This window comes from Marmota flaviventris, chromosome 10 (assembly GCF_047511675.1).
Source record: "Marmota flaviventris isolate mMarFla1 chromosome 10, mMarFla1.hap1, whole genome shotgun sequence".
Lineage (NCBI taxonomy): Eukaryota > Metazoa > Chordata > Mammalia > Rodentia > Sciuridae > Marmota > Marmota flaviventris.
The window spans coordinates 18,988,789-19,016,525 of record NC_092507.1 but is presented as its reverse complement, the minus strand read 5'-3'; the positions used below and the strand labels follow the sequence as shown (position 1 = coordinate 19,016,525).

Below are 27,737 nucleotides of genomic sequence, written 5' to 3'. Positions count from 1 at the left end.
GAAACTGATCTTGCTGTGTCAGTGAGGATTTGGGCAAGTTGTGTGTAACAGAAAACCCCAAATAATAGAGACTAACACAAAATAAATTTTTTTTTTTTTCTCTTCTGAGAGAGAAGAAAGCTAGCGGTAGACAGAGTGATATTGTAGTTCCTTGAAGTTATCGGAGAATCAGACTTATTTTATAATCTTGCTCTGCCCCTTGTGGCTTCCATTTCTAAAGTCCTCTCATGACCCAGGATGACTGCTTTAGTTCTAGCCATTAATCTGCATCCCAGGCAGGAGGAAGGAGCTTTATAAAGGAAATTTTATAGGAAGTTCTATGTAACACAACTTGTTTACATCTCATTGACTAGTCCTGCTCTGCCAATTATGGTAGCATCAAACTCTGTGTGCCTATTGAACTCTTGAAATGTGTCTGGGCCAATCAGGTAAGCTGCAAGTATGAAATGTATGCCCATTTCAAAGACTTAATATGAAAAAAATAAAGTAAGTAAGTTTCATTAACTTAAAAGATTTTTTATTATATATTATAATTATAATAGGTTAAATAGGTTATAATTTAATAAAACATAATAAAATGATTAAATATGATTAAACAATTAATATTTAATATAATTAAATAAGATATGATTAAAATATAATGGGTTATTATAGATTAAATAAAATGTGCAATTAAAGTTAGTATGTTTCTTTTTACTTCTGGAAATATGTCTATGAGAAAATTTTAAATTACTTATTGATTTAGCATTAAATTTCTGTTGCACTGTGCTGCATTAGAACTTTAACTACACAGACTAACAGCTATAAGGGAGGCTGGGAAATATAATACTTTGATGGCATAAAAGGGTCATTGGCCAAAAATCATTCTGTTATTGAGGAGAAAGGGAAAATAGGTGTTTGGGGTAGGCAGTTTGCGGAATCTGCCGTATTCCTTTTTTTCCTTCTCCTGGGCAGGTGGAAGACAGAAAAATCTGCATCTTAAGTCGTATTTAAATTGCATATAAAAGAAATGTGCATGCCTATGATCCCAGCCACTCAGGAGACTGAGGCAAGAGGATTGTGAGTTAAAGCCAGCCTCAGCAATTTAGCAAGCCCCTAAGCAATTCAGTGAGACCCTGTCTCAAAATTCAGAAGGGCTGGGGATGTGCTTCAGTGGTTAGGCACCCCTGAGTTCAATCCCTGGTACCAAAAAAAGAGTTTCTGTCTTCCAGGAGCTTAACAGCTAATTTGGGGGACATACAGTGTATGACAATAAAAATGCTATTGAAGTAGTCAAAATGTATTTGGGACATGGGGCTGGGCTCACGGAGGGTCCAAGGCCCTGTGGGTTGATTTGCAAACAGTGCCTGGAGGAGGAGGCAGAGCCTTGTGGGATGAGAACTGTGGGGCTTGGGAACAGTACCTGGAGGAGGGCTGCCCGCTGGGGCACTTGCTCTGCTTAATCCTTTGGGGTGGTCACTAGCAGAGCATGGCTGGAATGGGTGCAGTGGAGTGGGGTGAGCCCTGGGCCGTTCTTTTGATCCCTTCTCCTTATTCCTTTCTTTATCTCTAGGACGTTGTATTCAGCCTTCTGTATGGAGCTGGCCTCCCGTGGCTTTGTGGTTGCTGTGCCAGAGCACAGGTGAGGGATGACAGTCACCATGAACTTTCCTGGAATGGGTGCCTGCAGTGAGCGAGGTATAGGCTAGTTCCCTATCAGTGTTTTCTTTTTTAGCCAGATGTGATAGCATACACCTAATCCCAGTGACTCAGGAGGCTGAGGCAGGAGGTTTGCAAGTTCAAGGCTAGCCTCAGCAACTTAGTGTGATTCTGTCTCAAAAAAATAAAAAGGGTTGGGGTGGTTAAGTGCCCTTGGGTTCAACCTCCAATACAAAAAAAAAAGTTTTTAGATTTTTGTTTTGATCTTTGCAGTGCTGGGGATCAAACCCAGGGTCTTGCACATGCTAGGCAAGTGTTCTATCACTGAGCTAATGTAGCATTATCCCCTGTGTATTATTTCTAATCCTCCCAACAATCATATAAGGCAGGCGTTATGCCCATTTTAAAGAGCAGAAAACCAAAGTTCTAAAATGTTAAATAACTTGCCAAAAGTGACACAGCTGAGCTGGTGTTCAAATCCTGGTCTGTCCAAAAATATGTCTTTTTCCTACTCTTCCTTGCATGCCTCAGACCCCTTCCCTACTAGCAAAAGGGGAGCCCACGTGACTTGGCTGAGAGGAGCTGGTCAAAGGGAGAAGTGAGTTCATGGTGTCTTCTGCCCTCTCCTCTACGGCGGGTGTATTTCAGAGACCAGTCAGCTTCGGCTACCTATTTCTGCAAGCAGGTCCCAGAGGAGAATCAGCCCACCAATGAGTCACTAGAGGAGGAATGGATCCCCTACCTTCAAATTGAGGAAGGGGAGAAGGAATTCCATGTTCGGAATCCCCAGGTAGGCGTGTGCGACCAGGGAAGGAGGGTTACTGAGCCTGTTTTCACTGTGTTGGTCAGCTCTCCGTCACTACAGTGAAATACCTGGGAAAATTAACTTGTAAGAGAAAAGGTTTATTTAGCTCATGGTTCTGAAGGTTCCAGTCAAAGATCAGGTGGACCCACTGCTTTGGGCCTTTAGTGGTGCTAGATGGCAATGCGGGGGGAGAGCAGACCCACCCACCTCGTGAGCCAGGAAGCAAAAGTGAGGAAGAGACTGGGGTCCTGCAAGTCCCCACCTCCTAAAGATTTCACCCCCTCCCAAAGTGCTCCTCTGGAGACCATCTTGAATACATAGACCTTTGGGGGATACTCACCCAGACTGTTGCTCTCAATAAACAATTCTTTTACTTTCTAAATCTTTACTCCCATCTTAGTGGGAATAAATGGGGTATTAATCAGGACTCTTAAAATTGCCAGTATCAGAAACCCAGCTTAAGTTTGCTTAAGCAAAAAAGGGAACTGATTGGCTCATATAAGCAGACTATAGGAAGAGTGAGACCACTGGAACCAGCTTCAGGCGCCATCAGTTCTTGCTCTCAGAGGAATTCACTGTCTCTGGCTCTCTGCCGTCGGGCTCATCTGCACACTGGCTTACTTGCTGAGGTTTGAACCACAGCCCTCTGCAGCTCTGAGCTTGCATATGTTCAGCTGTTTGGGGGCTGTTGCCTAGTCCCCTACACCTTGCCATGCTGGAGTTTGAAAAATCCTGGGAGAGGGAGTCCTAGCCTGCGGAGAAGTGCCAAAATGAAAGTTCCTACCAGAAATGCCTAGTTAGATTTGGGGTGGGATGGTCCTCGTCATCTCATCGGATCCTCCTGACAACCCTGTGGGCAGGCAGAATCAGAACGACAGGACTGATTGCCTTGTGCTGATGGGCGGTGCTCATGTGAGCTGCAAGGGCCCCGTGCTTGCTGAGTGTAGGGGGCAAACAAACCTTCCTTGCATTCTTCCTTGGTTGGCTCTGTAGATGAGATTCTTGCTGGATGGTTGTGGAATTTCCAGTTCCCACTAGTCTCTCTGTTGCAGGTGCATCAGCGCGTAGGAGAATGTGTGCGGGTATTGAGGATCATGCAGGAAGTCACTGCTGGGAGGACTGTCCTCAACATCTTGCCTGGAGGGTTGGATCTGATAACCTTGAAGGTATGGCAGCAGCTGGTGTGACCCAGAACTTCCTTGGTTACATGGAGCAAACCAAACTCACTATCTTAAACCAAAGAGAACTTACTGGCTCACATATCTAGCCAACTTTAGGCCAGTCCAGGGTCACACTGTCCTCAAAGCTCTTCTCTCCCTTCTGGTTGAACTTCTGTCTGTATGTGGGTGTCTTTCTTACCATAGTCCCTGCTTTTGCCAAGAAAGATGGTTGCTGGCAGTCCAGTCCTGTATCTCAACTCACTGCACCAGAATTGAAAAGAAAGGAGACTGAGTTTCCTGGCTGTGGCCCTTTGTGGGTCACATGCCCCTTCTGGACCAATCACTGAGTGTTCTGTCTGCCTGCTTCTGGGTGGGGACTTGAGCAGCAGGATGCAGGTTCCCACCAGGGCTGTGTGGACAGAGGAGGCGTGTTCATTCCCTCAGGGAGGATCTACTTCAGGCTGGCTCCTTCCTGTGAGGGACTCCCAGGAACCTCCAGGAGGTTACGCAACCATCCCTGCCATAGACTGGAGTGCCTAGGAAGGCACCTTCAGACCCCGCCATTCACCGCCCCTACCTGATTTCCTTAATAGCTCAGGCTTTATTCATGGAACCAAGAAATCACATAAAAGTATGAAGAAAAAAGAACAGTTCTTTTGGACATTTTGACATTGGTCCTTCCAGTTATTTTTAAAATGCATTAATACATACATGCGTATTTTTGTTTACTTATTTTTGATATAGGGAATTGAACCAGGGACACTTAACCACTGAGCTACATCCCCAGCCCTTTTTTGTTTTGAGACAGGTCTCGCTAAGTTGCTTAGGACCTCGCTAAGTTGCTTTGGGCCTTGCTAAGTTGTTGAGGCTGGCTTCAATCTTGTCATCCTCCTGCCTCAGCCTCACAAGTCTCTGGGATTACAGGCATGTGTCACCACACCCAGCTCATACATCATTTTTAAAACAATAATGTTATCATTTAAAACAAGTAGTTCTGTGGGCTTCCCCCGCCCCCACACACACTTAGCAAAACAATCTATCTTTTTGCGATAGTCAGTGGTTTGGGGTGGCATGATTTTTAGTGGCCATGCAATATTCCGTTGTAGGAGTAAGCACACCCCTATATTATTTCCTAGGTGAGCTCCTTACACCAACTTAGGAAGTCAGCATTGTTAACCTCTCCATATCAAAAGAAAACAGATTAGACAAGAGTACTCAGCTCAGTTGTAGAGTCAAACTTTAAACTGGAATTTTTTGACCCATAAACTATGCTGTGTGGCTCAAAACCTCTTTAAAAAAAAATCTCTCGTAAGCCTCTGGTAGTGTCCTCTGAGGAGAATCATCTTCCTGGATGGCCAGCAGTGAGGCAGGACCTAGAATCTGGAGGGTTTTACCAGTGCCTTGCTGTGTGTGGTCCCCCCCTCTAGAGAAGCAGCCTCTGAGCGCAGAGGTGCAGGTCTACCTGCCTGGGAACCTGAGGAAGGGCAGCCACGGCCCAGTTCAGTTATTTAAGAAGCAGCCTTTGGAAACACAGAATTAAAAAACATAAGTAATTTTCAACCATCAGACCAAGTAAAACTTGATTATTTCCTGTGTTGACACATTGGAGACGTAGTCATCCTCCTAAACGGCTGGTGATAGTAGGGACTGCCCCGAGGAGAGCCATTAGGTGTAGTTCTCAGCAGTACAGATGCATGTGTGCTTTGATCCTCCCATCTCCAGTTTTGGGACTTTATCCTGTAACACCTGCCCTCATGAAGTGTGCTAATGTGCAAGTTATTTCTTCCTGTACAGAGTGTAACAGCAAAAGATTGACATTGACGGTAGCTTAAATGTTTACCAGTGACAGAGATGGTTGATAGGCTCTGCAACCTGGCTGTATTGTTTGGATAATGCTCACTGCTACAGCACATAAACCCCATATCTCAGTGGCTTATACTATTGAAATTTATTTTTCTCCTATGTAAGTCTATGGGGTACCCCTGAGCAAGAGGTGAATCAGGGATCGAGGCTCCTTTTACCCTAGGATTCTACCATCTCATTTGTAAATCCCAGATTTGTTGTGTACATTAAGCCAACAGAATGGGAGAGGGCAAGGAGGTCCATCTGAGAGGGTTGGTGTGGACCAGCCTTGGGCATGGAGATAGCACTTCTGCTCACATTCTGTTGGCCAGAACTCAGTCGTGAGGCCTCATCTGACTGCTGGGAAATAGTCTAGCTGTGCGTCCAGGAACCGATTTGGTGGTTAGCCAGCTGTCTGTTCCATGGGGAAATAAAATGTAGCTGTAAGAAAGGTTGGGGAAGCTCTTTCTGTGCTGGAATTGCTACACAAAACAGCCTGATACTGAACCATTAATATAAAAAGAGGGTGACGAATGAATTCCTGTTTGCTTATGCGTGCAGAAAATGTTAGCTGTCTGTGGGAGGAAGTGGGCAACCTGTGGAAAAGGCATGGGGAAGGGAGAGACCTCTCAGTACTTCTGGTTTTCGGAGGCACCTGAAGGTATTGACCTATCTTTTAAAAAGCTGAAAAGTCCACCCAACACAGTGGCCAAGCTGAAGGTGCTGAGTGAAGGGGAGGATTCCAGCAGGAAGCCTTTGGGTGAGGGAGCAGGCTTCAGGGCAGAGGCTGGGGCCACAAAGCCAGAGAAATGTCTGGCCCTCCTCAGCAGGCAGCTGCAGCAGTTTTTTTATATAACCATGCCCTGAAGGCTCATGGGGACAACCAGAAATAGATACTTCCAGATCATGTTAGAATGAACAGATTCTTTCTCTCTTCTTCTGGGCTTTGGATAAAAATCAGGACAGATACTCAAAGAGGAAGTAGAACCTGAGTGGGTGACTGCACAAACAGTCCTTGCTCCAGAGCAAAGTGGAGGTGCCACGGGAACACCCCCGTCCTCCCCTCAGTGTGGTTCAGGGATCCCCAGGACCTGTTCATAAGGCACTGGGGGACGGAGACAGATCTTATTCTCGCCATGCTCTAAACTGGCGAGCCAGTGTGGAACCTGACAACATATGTCCATTCACTTATTCACAGGTATTTTTTTGTAGTTGTACAAGGACAACATGCCTTTATTTATTTTATTTTTATGTGGTGCTAAGGATCAGTGCCTCACACGTCTGAGCTGCAGCCCCAGCCCCTATTCATAGGTATTTGAATGTCTACCTGAGGCCGGATATTGGTAGGTTGGTAGATGGTAACATTACAGAAATAAAGGTGAGATGAAGCATGGTCCTCAGAACTTCTGCCTGCAGCAGGCCGTTCATGCCCAGCACTGTCTGCCTGCCTCGTAGGCAAGAGTATCTTCTTTTTTTGGTGGTGTGGTGCTAGGATTGGACCCAGCGCCTCATCCACAGTAGGTGAGTGCTCTACCACTGGGTGACACTGCGCCTGCTCCAGCAGGAGGCCCAGTGTGGCTCTGGTGGCCTTCTCTGTGTCAAGCCTCCTCATCCCCTCAGTGGTTCTTCCTCTTGCTGTTGAGGAATTCCTTAAGGGGAAAAAAAAAGTCCCAAATTTCTGGCTTGGCTAAGTTCTGTGCTTCCCTCAGGGCAGCATTGACTTGAGCCGCGTGGCTGTGATGGGACATTCATTTGGAGGGGCCACAGCTGTTCTGGCTTTGGCCAAGGAAGCCCAGTTTCGGTGAGTTTCCCAGCGATGCCGTTGCTCCGGCTCATTCATTCACTGTTGTGCTCATGTATCAGGAAGTGAGTGCTATGTTCTAGGTGTGTGGGGCGGGGGCTGGATATTCAGTGGTTACCAGATCTCTGCCTTCCTGGAATTATGTAGCTGTAGGAGGGACAGCCTGATGCAGAAGCTAGCAGATAGGGAGGCGCCTAGCACCTGAGTGCAGTGAAGAACATGAAACAGGCTGTTGAGCTGGACATGAAACAGGCTTCTCTGAGAAAGAGACATAAACAAGACGAAAGGCAAAGAGGCCAGCCGTGCAAAGGTCCAGAGGAAAGTCCTCCCCACTAGTGGGAACGACTAAGCAAAGGCCCTGAGGTGGACACATGCTAACTGTATCAGAGTGGGCGGAGCGTAGTGAGGGACAGGCACCGAAGACAGGGGCGAGATGACAGGGCCTTTGGGCCAGGGGAGGGAAGCTTAGATTTTATTCTAAGTTCAAGGGGAGGCTAGTGAAAGATTTTAAACAAACAAACAAACAAAAAAAAAAAATGCATCTTACTTTTAAAAAGTCTGTGGCTACTCTAGCTACTGTGCGAAGGATGGATGGTGTCAGGACCAGACTGAAGGCCAGAGGTGACTGTCAGCGTGAGCTGAGAAGTGAAGGATTTGCGTGAGGGTGGAGGGAGCCTGATGAGAGAAGTGAATGAAACATGGGGTGCACTTTGAGTTTCAGGGTTGAGTGAAGGAGGGGAAGTGGAGACTTTCCTTTGGGTGTCCATCATTTGAGATGGAGAAGATCCAGGTTGGGGTGGTAACTAATCGTAGGGCCATGGTTTTGCCCTCGGCACCGAGGAGGTCTTCCTGACCTCCCCTGCCAGGCCGGCCCTGGGCTCTCCCAGCACCTTTCGAATCGGGGCACTGAGCTGAGTGCCCGCTGCCTTGCCTGTCAGTCTTCCCTGCTGGCCTGGGAGCTTCCTGAGACTCAAGCAGAACTCTGTGTCCAGAGCACAGGGTTAAGCACCCAGCAGACGCTCGGTGAGCACTGAATGGGTGAGTGGCTGACTGAAGTGCCATTGTGCATGACTGGAGTCAGTGCCCTGAGAGCAGGTCCAGAGATGGGGGTCTGGTCCTTGCTGTCGGAGAGGATCTTTGGTAACTGGTAAATCCAGTATCCTAGCTGAGGGGCCTGGGCCCTGGTACCTCCTCCCTGGCTTCCTGAATCTTTAGCCCACTGGAGGGAAGCACCCCACCCTCCCCCACCACCCTGACTCTTCTTTCTATGTGGCAGCTCCAAATATCTGGTCCTCTTCCAGATGTGCTGTGGCCTTGGATGCTTGGATGTTTCCTCTGGAGCGTGACTTTTACCCCAAGGCCGGGGGCCCTGTGTTCTTTATCAATGCCGAGAAATTCCAGACAGTGGAGAGCGTCAACTTGATGAAGAAGGTTTGCACCCAGCACAAGCAGTCCAGGATCATAACTGTCCTGTGAGTAAACCCCGTGGGCAGGACCTCATGTCCTCTCCATTGACTCCCCTAATTTCTTCTGGATTGTCTCGTAGTATCTGGAATTAACAGAATACCCGAATAGCTCCTGAATTCCACAATCTTAATTCCTTTATAGTTTCTTCCCATCCCTCTTCTCCACTTAGCTCCACCTACAGGGATTTCTGCAGGAGTTGATCTGACTTTACGACAGGGTTTACCTGGTGCTTTCTGGTAGAAGAGCATTGTGGGATTGCGTGTTGGAGAGGCAGGGGTGTGAGTCTGGGTGGGTTCCAGAGATCTCCGTACCCTTCTTGGAGTTTTGTTGGGTCTTTTGGAGAGTGTCTGTGGGAGACCTTTGACCTTCATCCATTGGAAGTTCCTTAGCACTTGCATGAACATTCGAATCTACAGATGTCACTCTAAAGTGTTCTTTTCCGTGACCTTCTGTATTCCAGCCAAACCACCTTCTCTTCACCTTCACCTCCAGCACCATCAGTTGGTTTTCTCCTGGGAGCCACTTTTCAGGAAGCAAACAATTTCTGGTGACTTAAAGACAATTGACTGTATAGGAGGTGACGAGGACCTTTTCAGAGACAGGACTGAAACCGCCCTGGCTTGATCCTGCCCTGCACGAGCCCAACAGCACACACATCAGGGGTCCCAATTCCCACTTCAGGAATGGGATGTGGCTGTGTGCCCAGACCTTCAGAGTCACTCGGTGGTTGGCATGTCCTGGCGCCAAGCCCCTGAACATCAGTCTGTTGACGGTCGGTGGCTTCTCCCCGGCCTGTCTTGGCCCAGGCTGTTCACTAGGACCAGCCCCTCCTCTTTCATTTTGGTTTCATGGCATTAGAGGGGACAAGACTGCTGGAATGTCTGTCCAGGCCAGACTCCAACATTTGTGACCACTGGGGAGAGGAGGGGAGGGAAGTTGGGACAGGGCGTGCAAAGGGGACTTCTGGCGGGTGTTACTTCTTAAACTGCGTGCTGGATACCCAAGTATATTATTCTATTCGTTTTTTTGCTCTCTTACCTTAAATAATGCATTTTTTCACATTTAAAAAATTATTTATTTATTTTTAGTTGGACACAATACCTTTGTTTTATTCATTTATTTTTATATGATCCTGAGGATCGAACCCAGGGCCTCGCACGCGTTAGGTGAGTGCTTTGATGCTGAGCCACAACCCCAGCCCTTTTTTCACATTTTTATGGGTGCATATCGATGGGATTTGCTGTTGCATATTTGCACACACACAACATAGCAATATAGTGTGGCCAGTTCACTCCCCGGCATTTTCTCCTTTCTGCCTCCTCCCTCCCACTTCCTGGCCCCTTTTCTCTACAATCTCCCTTGGATTTTCAGGAGATCCACCCCCAATTCTGTTTTTCTTTTTCCTCTTATTTAACATGATAGTCTCTAGTTCAAATAATGCATTTTTTTCCGGTGCTGGGATTAAACCCAGTGCCTCACACATGCCAGGCACACGCTCTACCACTGAACTGCACCCCCAGCCCAAGTAATGCATTTTTAAGAAATCATTTTTTTTTTTTGCATGAGATCACACAGAAATGTAGCATTTAAATTTTCCATCCCTCGTTGAATTGAATAGTGAATTTAGTTATGAGTAATTTACCCTAAAATGAACCTTCTAGTAAGGATTTCACCTTGAATTAAACATATTTAGAGGGCTGGGGGTGGAGCTTGGTGGTAGAGGGCTTCCCTAGCTTGCACAAAGCCCTGGGTTCCACCTCCCTGCACTGCAAAGTGCACAGTTGTGACAGGGAGCTGATGTGTGCGGTGAATGTTTGGCATTGAGGTCTGGTGATAACACCTGGGTTCAAATCCTAGCTCGGTGCCCTGTCCCCTGTGTCACCTTGGGCAGGCCACTTCTCACACAGAGTTGCTGTGGAAATTATGCATGACGATGCATAGAAGCTTCTCAGACACACAGGTGCTCCGCGGGTGTGCCTCATCTCCAACCCTACCAATGCTTTCCTTTTCCTCTAGTGGTTCTGTTCATCGGAGTCAAACGGACTTTGCTTTTGTGACGGGCAACTTGCTTGTGAAATTCTTATCCACCCAAATCCGTGGGAGCTTGGACCCCTATCAAGGTCAGGAGATTATGGTGCGGGCCATGCTGGCCTTCCTGCAGAGGCATCTTGGTAAGAAGAGAGCTGGGGCCCAGGGGGCAGATGTGGGGTCCCTTAGAATTCACTGCAGCACAGTGATCAGTACGAACATGGCTGAGCCCCAAGACAAGGAGTTACATAACATTAAAGAAAAAGCACGCGCCTAGAGGTTGGGGGACCCCGAGTCTGGCTCTTACTGGTCATTCAGCCTCTCTGAGCCTTGGTTCCTCACTGCAAATAGTGCGCTCACCTCTGCACTCCATCGCCACTGTCCTAACCCAGGCTTATCATCACTAATTTATCTGCATTGCGAGGGAGATTATGATAACTGAGCTAAATGCATGAAAGTTCTTTAAAGAAACCAAGCACGGAAGGATTGTGACTCATGACATAAGTCACTGTCAGCTAATTGGCAAGGCCTTTACGAGCTCTGGTCTCCTCCACCAGAGGGGCTGTCTTCCCCAGGGTGCCATCAAGCCCTCTCCGCCACTGGGAATGTGAATGGTTATAAGGATTGATTCTAGTCTTTTAGTTGGAAAGACTACAAGTTCACTATCTTACCTTGAGAAAAAAGTGAAATTCATGTAAGGGAGGGCGCCTGGGCCAAGGGGCTAGTGCAGTTACATGAGCCAACGTCACCTGCAGGACTGTCGTCTTGTCCCGTCTGTCTGGCCAGCTCAGCCTCTCTGACCTGTCCTCTCATGATGTCCACGTCTGTTCATCCAGGATGCCTTTTTCTTTCTTCCTGCTGTTTTTTCCTTGTGCTGATGGCGTCCGCTCGTTCATTCCACTCCTCCTACCCCTGGGTCTTTCCTTGTTGGTTCCCACTGCTCTCCGCCATGTTTTTAAAATGTCTTCATCAGTTTGATCGCATCAGCATATCTTTGCCTGCCAAGGCACATTGTTGGCCACTGTTCCACCTAGTCCAGGCGTTCCCAAATCAGGTGTCTGATTGGAGGCCACCACCACCTGCCATCAGAAGGGAGCCGGGCTCGGCTGGACTCTTAAGGTTTGAAGCGTTTTCTAAACAAAATGAAGCTTGCTCTTGATCTTGACGGGAGAAGAGAGCTCCCAGGCAGGGAAGGGACGAGAGTCCCATGGGCAGTGGTCTTGATCAGTTTTGAGAAGCTCTCTGGTGTACCTGGAGCTCAGGATAATGAATTGTTGAAATGTAGAGGTAGAGAAGCGGGCAGAGGGCAGATGTAGAGCCCATGCATTTGCTGAATCAGTTTGGGATTTATCCCACAGGCTAGGAGGAGCCCTTGGTGGTTCTAAGCAGGAGAACGTCACAGTTAGACTTTCAACGTAGTCTGCCTGCTGGAGGCCAGGAGGGCAGGGGTGAGTTGAGAGGCAGCGAGCCCAGGTGGAAGGAGCTGGTAAGGTGGTGAGACGGCCTGGGCTGTTCGCTTGGCAAAGAGAAAAGCTTTTTTGGTGGCTGCTCAGTGTGTTGTCACATGGAAACTAAAATAGTCTGCAGGTGGCTCAGCTGCACCTCTAGCTCCTGAAAATACCATTCTGCTGATCCAGGATGTCACCTTCCAGGAAGAAGATGGCTGCTTGCTCTGTGTTCACTGTGCGCTCCTGTCTCCAGCTCCTCAGCCTTCCACCCACTCTCCTGGAGGACTGTTCACACCTTCCCCTTCCTTCCCAAACCCCTGGCACCTCTTGCCTCAGCCTGTCTCTCAGCTCAGCAACTTTGCCTCCCACTTCAAGGCGACTAGCACTTCCTCAGACCCCCGCAGCCCCTCCCCCGGGCCGGCTCTTCTGTCTGCTCAGGGTGGTCACAGCAGCAGCTTGTCCTCTACTTTAGATCATCCTTCTCTACTGGTTTATTTCATGCCAAAGTTTCTTCCTTAAAAACTAAAGAAATGGGGGGAAAAAAACCTGCCAGTTGCCATGACATATTCCTGTAACCCTAGTGACTTGGGTGCTGAGACAGATTGCAGCTTGAGGCCAGCCTGGGAGACATGAGACCCTGTCTCAAAATAAAAAATAAAGAAAGGCTGAGGACGTGGCTAAGTGGTAGCGAATCCCTGGGTTCAATCCTCAGGACCACAAGTTGAAGTAAAAAAAATAGAAACTGTGGGGCTGGGCTTGTGGCTCAGTGGTGGAGCACCTGCCCAGCATGTGTAAAGTCCTGGGTTCAGTCCCAACACTGCAAAACAAGCAGAAAAGAAAATTCTCGGACTGAGGATGTGGCTCAAGCGGTAGCGCGCTCGCCTGGCATGCGTGCGGTCCGGGTTCGATCCTCAGCACCACATACAAACAAAGGTGTTGTGTCCGCCGATAACTGGAAAATAAATATTAAAAATTCTCAAAAAAAAGAAAATTCTCCCGACTTCAGTATCCCCTCCAGTTATCACCCATTCCCTGTTCCCTCCAACTCTCAGAATGACATCTGTCTTTATTTGTCTAATTCCTTTCTTATTCTCATCTATCTTAAGCACAGTCCTCTCAGGCTTCTGCAGTGCAGTGCACCCCTTCATCAAAACTGCTGGGGTCAAGGTCCCCATGACCTTCACAATGTCAAATCCTTAGCCAGTTCCTGTTCCTCATCTCACTGCAACTCTGAGCAGCTCAGGGAGGGTTGATAACGCCCTCCGCTGCGGAGGGCTTGCTGCCTTTGCTTCTGGCGCTATAGATTGTCTCCTGTCTTGCTTCCCCCAGCCAGCCTTGCCACTTCCAGGGCTCAGTGCTTGGACCTTGGCTTAATATATTTTCAAAAAATGCCTGATGCTGAGACTTTATAAAGAAAAGAGATCTATTTAGCAGTTATAGTTAGCAGGTATATTTAACAGTTCTGGAGATTGAAGAGCATGGTGCCAGCTCCATCCTTACAGTTAGTTCTTAGGTCAAAGATTGTCACTTCTAGAAGATCTCTCATCCAGTCCCTCAGAAATGGGCTGGGGATGTGGTTCAGTGGTAGAACACTTAACCTAGTATATCTAAGGCCCTGGGTTCAATCCCTAGCACCCCCCACCAACAGAAAGGAATATATGTCACCAGTCCCACAGCCCCATCCTGTCTGTCACCTCTCACCTCAGTTACTGCCAGTCTCCAGCCTGTCCCTCTTTCCCCCCATTGAGTCTTTTCTTAACAGAGCAGCCAGAGTGGTCCTTTTAGGAAGTTAGTCGGATCTTGTCACTCCTTTGCTCTCAATCTAACAATGGCATTTCTCTGAGAGTCTCTCATTCCTTCTGGGCCTGTCTGATGTGACCGTCCTTCCTGGCCTCTGCTCCTACTGCTCTTCCCTTAGCCTACTTCACTCTCACCACATAAACCCTCAGTGTCAGGTACACTCCTGCCTCAGGGCCTTTGCATTGCTGCTCCCTCTGCCTGGAACATTCCTCCCTGATAGTCTCATGGCTCACTCCCACCTCCTTTAAGTCTCCACCTTGACTACCCTTTTTACATCACAGCACCCTCACCTCTGCCCTCAGCCTTGTCCCTCCCCACATACAGCACTTACTCCCTTTTTACATCCTCCATAATTTATTTTGTTTGAGTCTCTCTCTGCCCACTAGTTGATGAGCTCTCTAAAGACAGGGTTTCTGCCTCTTTTCTCTTGGATGTATTTTAAGCACTAAGAACAGAAGGTGGCACACAGTGGGTGTGTTCAATATTTTTTGAGTTAGTGACTATGTAGCGCTGATGTGTTGAGCAATTACTCCATGCCAGGCACTGGATACCCAAAGAGAAATGAAAATGGTCCCTCCCTTTGTCCCGGATTCTGTTTGTCTTGATCGAGGCACCGTTTGCCCATTCAGCTGAACCCTCCTCCCTTGGCTAAAGAGCTTAGACCCTTTCTTTTTTAAATATTTTTTTAGTTGTAGATGGACAAAATATCTTTATTTATTTTTGTGTGGTGCTGAGATTTGAGCCCAGTGCCTCGCTTGCATGCAAGGCAAGTGATCTACCACTGAGCCACAACCCCAGTCCCAGACCCTTTCTTTTTTTTTCTGGTGCTGGGGATTGAACCCAGGTGTGCACTACCACTGAGCTACACCTCCAGCCCTTTGGATTTTTTTTGAGATAGGGTCTCACTAAGTTGCTGAGGCTGGCCTTGAACTCGAGATCCTCCTGACTGTTCTTGCCACGTGAGGCCCCTCTGCACGTGATCCCAGGGCCGCCTCTGGAGTTAATGCTGCTTTGTGGTATTGCTACTCTGGTGTTAATGCTGCTTTATGGTATTGCTACTCTGTGGCTTCTGCCTGGAATGACGTGGTAGTTGCACCCAGTGGCCATGTACTAGGATCTCTTCTTGTTTAGCAACATCCCTGAGCCTGGAAGCCGACTTTCCATTTTCTCTGCCTTCCTGTCCTGGGTGTAAATTTTGTCTCCAGCTCTTATCAGCTGCAGCTGACCTTGGGCAAATCAGGTTAGCTTCTCAACTATAAAATAGGGCTAACAGTGGCACTTAGCCCATAGGGTGATTGTGAAACACCATTCCCTGGAACGGTTCTGCTTCAGGGTGTATTGCCAGCTGTTACATCATTACTGAGTTGCCACAGATTAAGTCAGTCATTTATAAAGGCACAGAGTGATCGTTACTGCTCCCACCGTCACAACCACCAGCCAGTCCGTCTGGTATCCCAGGTGCTCCTCTCTGGGATGACCCCCGAGTCCCCGAGAGCTCCTCTTCGGCCTCACTTTACAATGATTTGCCTAACCTTCCTCTTCTTTCCCCTTTCAGACCTGAAAGAGAACTATGATCAATGGAACGACCTCATCGAAGGCATTGGACCGTCCCTCATCCCGGGGGCTCCACACCATCTGTCTAGTCTGTAGGCTCAACTGGCCATTTGTAAAAGGTCACTCGAGCTGAGCTTCCCGGGGCCACCCATAGCCTGTCGGGAGGGGTCCACAGGACTTTCTTTCACTGACTGAGAGGATTAATCACCCTGCTGATTGGATAGCTGGGTTCTTTGATCTTGGACTTGTTGATCTTAAACTCACGTTGTGACAGGGATCATTAACTGATGGACAAAGTGATTCTGTGGGACCCTGATGGTGTGGGGAACAAGCAGTGGGGGGTGGGGGGAGCGAGGGGAGAGCCGGGCCCCAGGCTGAGCCCTGTGGAGCCGGGAGGTGAAGACTCAGCCCCTACCCGGCCCAGCCTCCTGCCTCACCTTGGGCCAGTGCTGCTTCCTCTGTGGCAGAGCACAGAGGGAGACCTTCAGGGCTTCCTGCCTGCCTGGCACTTCCTCTCCCCGCCTCTCCACCTTCTCCCTCCCCAGGGCCACTTGGTGACACAGGCACTGTAGGTAATTTTCAAGGATACGGGCCATCACCAGATTTGCCATTTATTTTCAGTTTTTCTCATTGCGTGAAGCCTAGTTCTGGGCCTCAGTTATACCTCCAGCCCACGGAGGTGGGTGGTATTGTTCTGACAGGGAGAGTCTCTGCAGGACAAAGGGGTGCCTCAGAGTTCTGGGTGTTTGAGGGTTTTGCCAGGAAGCAAATGAGCAAGTTGGTTTGGGCAGAGAGGAGAGTAGTGCTGTCACCGTTAGCACAGGACTTGCCACAGAGGGAGGTAGTTTGGTCAGCTCAGACTCCGAGGCCACTCCTAGAGAAGTCTAGGATCAGCTCAGTTTTGCCTGTTACCTCAGATAACTTGAACCACCAACCTGCTCAGAAGCAGGGCGCTTTAGTGGTCTTTCTTCTTTGCCTCAGGATCTGAGGCAAAAAAAAAAAAAGAAAAAAGATGAAATTTCCTTTCTGTTCCATTTATAATTTGAATGATATCGATACTCACGTTTGCCTAATGATAGATTTAGAATATTCTCTCTCTTTAATCTGCATTAGATCAAGAGGGGGAGCCATCTGGAAGTTACTCTTCCTTCTGTCTTTCTTTGTTCACTAACCACGTGGGCCCTGTGTACAAGTGTTTGTAAGGAAAGGAAGACTCCAAGGCATCTAGTTCATCAGCCTGCAACTCCACCTCCACCTTCACGGCTCCTAGCCTCTGTCCTGGGAGGGGACCCAGAGCAGGCAGGAGCAAAAGGGAAGGGCATCTACACAGTAGTCCAAGTCAAGGGTCACCAAGCAAGCTGGAGGCTGGGCACAGTGGTGCACGCCTGTAGTCCCATGGTCCAGGAGGCTGAGGCAGGAGGATCACGAGTTCAAAGCCAGCCTCAGCAACTTAGTAAGACCCTGTTTCAAAAAATAAAAAGGGCTGGGGATGTGGCTCAGGGGTCAAGTGCCCTTGGGTTCAATCCCTGCTATCAAAAAACAGAAAAGCACACTGGAGGATCTGTGAATTTCGTGGCACCCTAGGAGCATCAGGAGGATGTCATTAAGTCCCAGGGATCTGGAGCTATATAGCCTGGTTTGGAGTCCTGGCTCCAACATTGCTAACTGGGTGAATGAGCAGATTTTATTCTCTTCCCAGTCTCAGTTCCTGCATTTCTAAAGTGAGGGTCTGCACTATGAAGAGTTGGAAGGATTAAGTGAGGGGTACATTTAACCCCTGGGTTATTAAAATTTATGTTTCCTACTTTCCAAACACATGAGGGTTTTCTAGCTGTAGGTATTATTTTCTCAATCAATTGCTTTGTGGTTAGAGAAAATGACCCACATGGTTTACATCCTTCAGCATTTGTTGAAACTTGATTGTTGGCCATGTGTGAGGTGCATTTTGTAAATATTCGTGCTTGAAAAGACTGGATTCTTTATGTGATGACACGCTCTTCCTCAACAACGCATCATGGATTTCCTTTCACAAGAGCATATTCAGATACACGGTAGGGCCCTCCAGCCCCCACGTGGGGACCAGAGTCCCTCAGCACTTACAAGATGATCCCTGGACCAGCCCTAAGGAGTTACCACCCAAATGCAGTAGCACTTGAGACCCTGATTCTACCTGAGACCCATAAGTAATACAGGTATGTTTTGCAAAGCCCTCAACAGAAGGTCTGGGACCTCTCAGGAGAAAGGAATGGTTAGAAACGGGACCCTCTTCTCCATTCAGTTCAGCTATGACTCATTGGATTAGGTAGATTTTCCATCTAGGTTAAAATTACCCATTAAGCCACAGCATGTAATATTGACTCTTAGGAATGGGCATACCAAAGAGAACACCACTTCTTAGAGTGAACTGACCCATTTAATCTTTTAGGATTGTGTTAGGATAGACTGGATGATATGGTGCTAACAAGCAGCCCCCCCAAAAGCAATGAAAGTTCGTTTCTTGCCCTTGCTGCTTGTCCTCTGTGGGTCAGCTGTAGGCTCAGCTCAGTGTCATTTTTATCCTTATTCTGGGACCCAGGTGGATGAAGCACCTACCAGCTCCAAAAGCTTCTATCTAGAAGTGACACAGTTACCATTCATGTATTGTAAGTCAGAGTCCATTATCTGGCCATTCATAGCACCTCCTGCCATTCCAAGAGAGCCCAGATATCAGGGACCAGGTCTCATGTCAGAGCGGAGGAGACCTCTGGTCTCTGGGTGGTGGGTGTATTTGCACCTGCCCTCCAGCTCCCAGCAGCTGTCCTTTTAGTCCTCTTGATGGCTTTTCAGAGTTTGCGTTCTCTCCTGTGGTCATGCTGCCAGTTGTCACTCTTCCAAGCCTTTAATGTGCCAGCCACTAGCAGCCTCCCTCTTCACATCAAATTTGTGACTCCTTATGTCCGTGGGCTGAGAAATCAGCCACGTTATTTGAAACTGTGCATCAAGGAAAGCTGGACAGTCACAGAGGCTTTAGGGACCCTTCTACAACCAAGCCTGTTTCCTGTAGCTCAGGGGCTTTGTGGTCCCTCTGACTGCCGGGGAGGGATATCACGAGGCCTTTTGTCATTTGTTCTGCTTTTGGGTTAGCTGTGTCCCATCACAGCCAGATGCAAAGGCCAAGTGTCACTGGCCATAGCTGTGTGGCAGAATGACAGTGATGATCACAGTAATCACAGCCAGTGTTTCTCGAGCCCTGCTGTGTGGCAGGGACTGCACTCGGTGCTCTGAATGCATCCTGTACTTCTCACCGTAACCCCACGAGGTCAGGGGCATGAGCTTCATCTTACGCACAAGGAAACAAGCTTAGAGAAGCGATTTCATGACCGGAGCAACAATTTGGCAAAAGTGGGTCTTGGCATCAAAATCCAAGCTTCCCGTCACTGAGTCATAGTAATAGTACCTAAGAGACATACCTGGTTTTGCACTTGCTTTGGTTTCTTCAGACTGTCAGAGTATGGGCAATAAAACTTCATGATAGATTGAAATGTCAGGATCTCTGGCAATGTCTATGGCCCATATTGAGTTTCAGTGATAACTTTAGTGCTATTGAAAAGGGGGTTGGGGAGAGAACTGAGCCTCATGAGAACTCTGTAAGTCAGAGTCCATCTTCTGGCCTGTTGGTTTGATAAACCTGGAATGCAGGATTAAGAATGTGGGCTTCAGGGCTGGGCTTGTGGCTCAGTGGTAGAGCACTTGCCTTGTACATGTGAGACACTGGATTCAATCCTCAGCACCACATATAAATAAATAAAGGTATTGTGTCCATCTACAACTAAAAAATTTTTTAAAGAATGTTGTCTTCAAACTAAGCATGGTGGTGCACATCTGTAATCCCAGTAACTCAGGAGGCTGAGGCAGAAGAATTGCAGGTTCACAGCCAGCTTCAGTAATTTGGTGAGGCCCTAAGCAACTTAGTGAGACCCTGTCTCAAAACACTCGAGGCTGGGGATATGGCTCAAGCGGTAGCGCGCTCATCTGGCATGTGTGCGGCCTGGGTTCGATCCTCAGCACCACATACAAAGATGTTGTGTCCGCCGAAAACTAAAAAATAAAATATTAAAAAATTCTCTCTCTCTCTCTCTTAAAAAAAAAAAAAAAAAACTCTGGGATGTGGCTCAGAGCCCCTGGGGTTAAAGCCCCAGTACAAAAAAAAAAAAAAAAAAGGAACATGGTCTTCAAAGTCAGCCCACTCTAACACTGTTAGCCTGTCACTGAATGCTTCTTTATCAACTTAACGTGACTTTGTGTGTGTGTGTGGTGTTGGGGACTGAACCCAGGAGTGCTCTACACTGAGGTACATCTCCTGCCCCTTTTTGAGACAGGATCTTCCTAATTTGCAGAGGCTGACCTTGAACTTGCAATCCTCCTGCCTCAGCCTCCCAAGTAGCTAGAAATACCTGCTGTAAAATGCAAATCATAACAGTATCTCATCATATGATGTGATCATTAAACAAAGTAATGCATAATAATTACTCAGCATAGTGGCTGTATTAAGGGCTCAATATACATTCACTCTTACTAGTGTGGTTTCATTTGGTCCTCCTTACAGACCTGACAGGTTAAGTGTAATTTGCCCTAAATGGTCCCGCTGATCTTGGGTTAATTTCTCATTCTTGTATCTAAAGTTTCATGAAACCTTCTAACTGCCACTCAGTTGCTACCCTTGTGTTCTCCTGTCAGGTGGAGCTAGATGAAGAGAAACAGTTTCCCATTCTCTTTGTTCTGGTTTCCCTGCTTTAGACATCCAAAAATCTGCAGCCGTGTGTGGTGGTATACGCCTGTCATCCCAGTGTCTTGGGAGGCTGGGGCAGGAGGATCACAAGTTCAAAGCCAGCCTTAGCAACTAAGTGAGGCCCTAAGCAACTTAGTGAGACTTTGTCTAAAAAATAAAAAAGGGATGGGCATGACCAGTGTAAGGCCCTTGCTTAGCATCTGGATGGCCATCTTAAGTGACAGCCTCCATTTTAAGAAAAATTTTGCTTTCCATCCTTGGGCCTTTCTGAGAAAGGCTCACCACTCCCTCATACCAACCCCACCCTTAACCACCCGCATTGGGACTCACCAGGCTCTAATCCCTGAGCCTGCCCGATAAAAGTCCAGAACCCCAAACCTGTGTTGCCTCTCTGTCTTTGGAGAGATGGCCTTTATTTGTCACCTGTATCTCTACCTGGGCTCCATCTTTTGTTTCTCGCTTGCCTGTCTCTGGGTTCCTCGCTTTCCTTTCAACCAATGCGACTTGCCAAAATACGCTCTACTGTCATATATATATATATAAAGAACAAATAGCAAAAGGAAATTTGAGGAAGAGAAAAAAGGCTGGGGATGTGGCTCAGTGGTTAAGCGCCCCTGGGCTCAATCCCTGGTACCAAAAAAAAAAAATCAGAATCCATACCTGGTTCCAGCCCTGCAGGTCCTCTGTCACCAGGGGCACGCCACACTCAGGTTCTGGTCTGGGTTTTAAGTCACATCTAATCATCCACGTGCATTTATGCACTAGGTACCCACAGAAGGGTCTGAAATGTCAACTGGGAGAAGTGGGAGAGGCTCTGTGTAGCGTGGCCAAAGGGGAGGACCAGGCCAGGAAGATGGTAGCAGAGGCCACATGTGTTGATTTTTGTCTGTCTGCTTCAAGCCTGGGGTCAGGGGGTGAGGTGCCTTGTGTCCTCAGGAGACATCCCCCAGCCTGGGAAGGGCCTCTGCACAGTCCCTCCCTCCCTGCAGCATCCCCTTCCTGCCGAGCTCTCTCCCGTTCACTCCCCTGGGTGTTCTCCAGCAGCTGGCCCTGAACTAACGCTTACAGGCTCTGCTGCCAGGTGGGCCTGGACACCGCCCTTGTGTAGAGTCCCAGCCCGGCGTGCCGGGCCACATTGGAGCCCTGAGCCCTGAGCTCCTTCCTCATTCCTTGTCACTTCACCTTCTCTTGCTCTGAGACCCTCTGTGTGTGTGTGACCCTGGACTTCAGCTTCCCTGTCTGTCAATGTGAGGTGGCCGTTGTTGAACTGGCTGATCTGTGAGTCCCTTCAGCTCTGGTGGGTTTCTGTCACTGGGTTCTTAAGATCTGCAGGATGCCCAGGGCATGGTGTGTGCCTGAAATCCCAGCGCTTGGGAGGCTGAGGTAGGAGGAGGGTTTCAAGTTCAAGGTCAGCCTCAGCAATTTAGGAAGACCCTGTCTCTAAAAAGGGCTGGGGGTGTGGCTCTGATTTGCAGGCTGCTTCTTTCCTGAGGAATTGGGCTCTTTTCCTCACTCTGCCTGGTCTTGCCCTTCCTCTCCTGCCCCCTATTTCTTGCTGAAAAAGTGCTCTTCTCTTCCATGGTCCCCTTCCATCATCCCAGCAGACATTCACCCACCTTCTCAACCATGTTTGCTTACTTTCAGATCTCCCCAGCCTCCTTTCTTTTCTATTTTTTTTAAACTCCTGAAATATATATATATATATATATATATATATATATATATATATATATATATATATATATTTAGTTGTAGATGGACACAATACCTTTATTTTGTTTATTTATTTTTATGTGGTGCTGAGGATGGGACCCAGCGCCTCACACATGCCAGGCAAGCACTCCGCCACTGAGCCCCAGCCCCAGCCCCAGCCTCCTCTCTGTACCAAGTACTGCTAGCGCTCAGACCCATTTCTAGTCCACCTCTTCTAAGAAAGCGTCCTGATTAAATTCAGCGAGCATTTGATCTCTGGCCCCCGGCTTCCCGGGAGAGCCACAGTCTGTGCCACCTTCAGCATCGAACATGATTCCATTATTCCAGGAGCAGTCCCATCTGTGGTTGGGAAAGAGCAGCCTCCTGTTGAGTGACATGGGGAAAGGGGATCCCTGCGCCCAGCCCCGCTCCGTTTCTTGTTCCCCAGCCAGGCTTGGGGCCCGCTGGGGTTGGCCCACTCTCATGTCTCCAGCTGCCCCTGCTGCCCTGTTTTTGGTTTCTCCAGATCCCAGCTGTGGAGCCACAGAGCCAGCGAGAGTTCAGCCAAGGGCGGCTCAGCGAACTTCAGCGTTACATGGACAAGTAGCATTTGGGAATTAAAAGCAGGGCAGAGCAGAGCCCAAATCACACCGTGTTGGAAACGAGGGGAAGCAGTTTGCTGGCTTATTTTTCCCATCTTGCTTTCATCTAAAAAAAGAAGCTACTTAGAAATACAGTCCCCCTCAGGCTGCTAAGCCAGATGGCCCCTAGATGCTCAGCCTGCCAAGTGTGTATATATAATTATTCATCTTCATGGAATCACACCCAAGTTTGAATTCAGTCACTGACACTTTTTTTTTGCTACTTGATCTACAGCCAGTGATACCTTCTGAACTTTTGTTTCTTCTTCTGTAAAATGCCATCACTAGTGTCTGCTTTGCCCATCTCAGGGTGTTTTTGGTGGGATTGGGTGGACTCAATGTAAAATATAATAGCACTTTGTAATCTGCAAAGCACTAGACAAATCTCCTTTGCTGTTAATAAGAAAAAGTGCCATATTTTGTTTTTGTGGTAATGTGCTACTACTTAATGAGCACTTACTCTGTGCCAGATACTGTGCTAAGTGTTTTACATGCATTGTTTCATTTAATCCTAACCTCATCTCCATTCTGCAAACTAGGTGAGGATCAGAAAGATTTGCTGGCCCAGTCACATCATGCAGCACATAGGTGATGAAGCCAGGACTTGAGCCTAAATTGTGGGGCTCCAAGGCCAGTGCTTTTAACCCCTGTTCATTACTGTATTGCTCTTGCTTGCTCTAACACCCCCCCACACACACACACACAAAGTCCTTGATCCTATATAGACTAAAATAACCCACACTTTGTTCTCTAACTAAATACACTAAGCAATTGAGTCAACTGCTACATTTATTGAAGACCCGCCCAACTTGAGTCTCGACCATAAAGTGTTTTGCTCACAGTGAAGACGGGCTCCTCCCATCCATGCCTGCATCTCCTGTAAAGTGAACAATTCAGGACACAAACCCATTGGTGCTCTATCCTATAAACCAGGGAGCCAACCAGCTGGCAGAGAAATGTTTAAAAATCTCTTAACACACGTTGTAGGTTGGTGATTCCACATCACTAATCAGCATGCTCTAGATGCACATTGGGATCACTTGGAGCTAGGTAGAGATACAGATGCCTTGGCCACGTCTCGGAGATCCAGAGATGCTGATTCCAGAAGGCTTAGTGTGGGCCAGTTTTGTGTACGGTAAGCTCTAGGCGTGTGCCTGATCTGCCGCCAAGCTTGGGAGCCTTCACTAGGACTTGGGCCTTTTAGCCTATTTTCTTTTAGGAACAAGAGTCAGTGCTGGTTGTAATAAAGAATCTTTCAACTATAGAATTGGAAAAGCAATTAAATGATTTAGTCTGTGGGAAAACCAGAGCTCTGAGAACTCTGAACTTTTGCACATGATTCCATTATCCAGGAACAGGAATGTGAGTACAGGAGGCAGGGGTCACTGGAGCCATCTTGGAGGCTGGCTGCCCACAGGGTTGAAGATGAGTTCAGAGCGGGCAGTTAGCAGATCCTTGAATTAAAATCCAGTGCTGGGGGTGTAGCTCGGTGGTAGAGCACTTGCTAAGCATGGGCAGGGCCCTGGGCTCATCACCAACACTGCAAAAAAAGCCCCCCAAAGTTTCTAATTTGCAGTCTAGTGCTTTTTCTCAGGTAGTGGGGGGAGTACTGAGGATTGAACCTAAGGATACTTTACTGCTAAATTACATATGTAGACCTTCCTTTTTTAAAAATTTATTTTTTGGGGGTACCAGGGATTAAACTCAGGGGCACTCGACCACTGAGCCAGCCCTATTTTGTATTTTATTTGGAGACAGGGTCCTGAGTTGCTTAGTGCCTTGCTTTTGCTGAGGCTGGCTTTGAACTCACGATCCTCCTGCCTCAGCCTCCCAAGCCGCTGGGATTACAGGCATACACCACCGCATCCAGCGGCCTTCTTGTTTTTTTTTTTTTTTTTTTGAGACAGGGACTTACTAGGTTGCTGAGGCTGGCTTTGAACTTGCTGTCCTCCTGCCTCAGCCTCCTGAGTCATCTGGGATTACAGGTGTATGCCACCGTACCTGCCTGCAGTCTAGTGCTTTAAATAGATCCATGGATGCTAGGATTTTGTCCTTACAAAACACCAGTCACCGTGACACCTATGCTTTCCAGCAACTGTACCTGGGAGTTTTTGTGAAAGGAAGAGGCGTGGCCTAGAAGGCCTGTGAGCGTAGACCCAGAGGGTCATTGCCATGTGTGCTCCCTCGTTCTATAAGGTTAGGGGTGGCCTGCACTGTGGCTGGCCCTGTCCTCGTGGGACCAAATCTAGAGGACCTCAAAGGCAAGTCAGCCATTCCACATGACAGATGTTGGATGTGTGTGTTACTCATCAGTGACACAGGAGGGTCAGTTCAACATCAGCAAAGGAGAAGGAGTAAGAAGGCTTCACAGAGTGTCATGTTCTTGAGCTTAATATTTTTATTATATATTGCTGCCTATTAAATTATCCACAAATTTAATAGCTTAGAACAAACAGCTCCCTTTCAATGGCTCAGGAACCCTTTCAGCAGAGCAGCATGGCTGGGTGGTTCTGGTTGAAGGTCTCCCAGAGAGTGGCAGTCAGGATGTCAGCTGGGAGGCTCTACTGGCTGGAGGACCCACTTCCAAGATGGCTTGCTCATGTGGTCAGTGGTGAAAGGCCCCAGGTCCCCACCACATGGAGGTTCCATAGAACTGCTGCTCGACACTTGGCAACTGGTTTCTCCCAAAGCAAGTAAGAGAGGGTAAGATGGAAGCCACAACCTGTTTTATGACCCATCCTTGGAACCCCATCATCATTTCCACACTATGGTATGGACATAGGTCCGTCCTATCTGGTATGGGAGGGGACTCACAGGAACATGAGTACAGGAGGCAGGGGTCACTGGGGCCATCTTGGAGGCTGTTGCCCACCGTGCTATAAATGAGTAAGCTGTTCTAGCTGGATGAGAGAAGAAATGCACTGCAGGCAGAGGAATAACAACGGATAAAATCATAGGATTGTGAATAGCAGGGTGTAACATGTTAGGGATGTTGTAACCGATATGGGAAAAAATGGGTAAAAAGGACATAAGAGTTCACTGGAGTCAAGGAGGGCCATGTGTGCGAAGTGCACGAGTCAGGCCTTTATCCTGAAGGCCGGCAGTTTTCCCTCCAATGCCAAAGCTATACCCACATCAATTAAGTCAGAATCTCCGAGAGCGCTCCCCCACACCAGTAGTTTTCAAAGTTGCTCAGATAATTCCAAATTGCAGCCAAGGTTGCCCGCCAGTGCCGTAGGCAACATGAAGTAGCTGAAAACCTTGAAGCAGGAGACTCCTGTGATCTCATTTCCAGTCTCCTCCGTGATGGAAAAGTGTGGCTGTACCTTCTTTCTCTGCTCATCCAGAAAATTCCATATTAGAACTCATAAGTCCCTGGCATCTGTGCTCACCCCCTCACTCAGCTATTATAAGTTTCAGCATCTCTGCTACTAACAGTGAAGCAGAAATAACTAAACTGTAGCATCCCCAAGTAAGTCCCCAGCATCTTAAATTGCCTCTTATTTACAAACTTCCAAACCAACATTGATGCCTACGTTCCTACCCTATGCTAGTCAGTCTTGAGGTCTTTTCCCACTGAACACTGTTGTAAAGTATGTGCTTCTCTCTTTCTCACAATGTTCCCTTTTTTTAGGGGGGGGCAAGGTACTGGAGATTGAACTCAGGGGTACTCAATCACTGAGCCACACCCCCAGCCCTGCTTTGTATTTTTATTTAGAGACAGGGTCTCACTGAATTGCTTAGAACCTGTCTTTTTCCGAGGCTGGCTTTGACCTCTTGATCCTCCTGCCTCAGCCTCCCAAACCACTGGGATTACAGGCGTAAACCACCACGCCCAGATCTCATGGAATTCTTATCCCACAGTTTGAGACAGCAGCGTGTATAAGGTCAGGGGTGTAGGCTTCTGACACAGAGCCACCTATGGATTTGAACCACCTCCTGATGCCACTACTTTCTAATCTGGTGACTTAACTTCTCATGGCCTCAGTGAACTTATCTGAAAAAAAAAAAAAAATGATACACCTACTTCAGAAGATTCTCAAAAAGCCTCTCTCTCCCTAACAATTGACATGCAGTCAGGGCTCATAAATGCTATCTATTACCCAGCACCAAAATGGCACCTTGACGTTCTATTGTGTCAACTTACCCCAGTCTGCTGCATTTTCCCCATTACCAGGTAACTTGAGCCATTTCTAGTTTTTAGCTACAAAATACATTTCTTTGTATAGGTTGGTAGGTTTTTCTCTCCTCTTGATGTTTCAGATGTGGCAACTGAAGAATGGGGAAGAGAAGTAACCTGTCAAAAATCACACTGCTTTTAGTGATGACCAGGCCTGGGGCCAGGTCCCGGACACCCTGAGGCCTGACCTCTTGTTGTTCTCACCCTGCCACCCAGGCCCTGTTGTGACTGGAGACAGGAAGATGGGCCCTTCTTGCCTCCTCCCCTTGGGGCTGAGTGATTCTGATCTCCCACTGTGTCCTCTGACACCTCCCCTCCCGCCCTTTCATCATCCTAGAGGTCCCTCATCAATCCAGTATAATTGGAGCAGCGTCCCCATAGGTCCCCCTGGGAAATGGAAGCAGACAATGACTAATGCTTTGGAGACCTGGACTCATCTCTTGGCGCCTCTGGATCTCCACGGGTTAGTGTCGTGCAATCCTGTTCAAAGTCCTTTCTTCTGCCATTGAATCCACCCTCCTAGAACAGTGATACTTAGATGAACCACAGAGATCCTTTTCTGACCCTGACCCTGTTCTTGAAAATATGAGCACTCCAAGGGTCACAATGCAGGTCCCTCAGTGGCAGATGTGGTCCAGCCTCCTGACTCCAAGTGATGCTAGGAGGAGAGCCCTGGGGCCAGGAGGCGGACCTGGCAAACAAGCTGAGTGATGTTCAGTTTTCCCTTGCGAAAAAGGACTGTGCCCAGCTCCCAGCTCCGGGAGGTTACTTGGATAAATGACATAACTAATGTGGAGTCTGGAGCTCTGGGCTCAATATATGGTGGCTATTGTTCCCTAGAGCAGGAACAGTTAAGAGCCTGGACTTAGGAGCCAGAGAATCTGTCACATCCTAGACACCCCTTTACTCACTG

General features: G+C 48.0%; 1 protein-coding gene across 3 annotated transcripts in view; it reads left to right on the top strand.

Moving 5' to 3' along the window:
• Pafah2 (platelet activating factor acetylhydrolase 2) overlaps positions 1-19,646 on the top strand; it is a 34,219-nt gene extending 14,573 nt beyond the window's left edge. For 2 of the 3 annotated variants that reach the window (XM_071617503.1, XM_071617504.1), the window contains exons 6-12: positions 1,553-1,621; positions 2,324-2,428; positions 3,496-3,609; positions 7,155-7,246; positions 8,548-8,718; positions 10,730-10,884; positions 15,545-19,646. In XM_071617503.1, coding sequence (XP_071473604.1) covers positions 1,553-1,621; positions 2,324-2,428; positions 3,496-3,609; positions 7,155-7,246; positions 8,548-8,718; positions 10,730-10,884; positions 15,545-15,639 — 801 coding nt within the window. In that variant the 3' untranslated portion in view covers positions 15,640-19,646. Of the gene's footprint in view, positions 1-1,552; positions 1,622-2,286; positions 2,429-3,495; positions 3,610-7,154; positions 7,247-8,547; positions 8,719-10,729; positions 10,885-15,544 lie in introns of all 3 variants that reach the window. The other variant, XM_027937456.2, reaches the window with a different exon arrangement.
• The last annotated feature ends 8,091 nt before the right edge of the window (positions 19,647-27,737 follow it).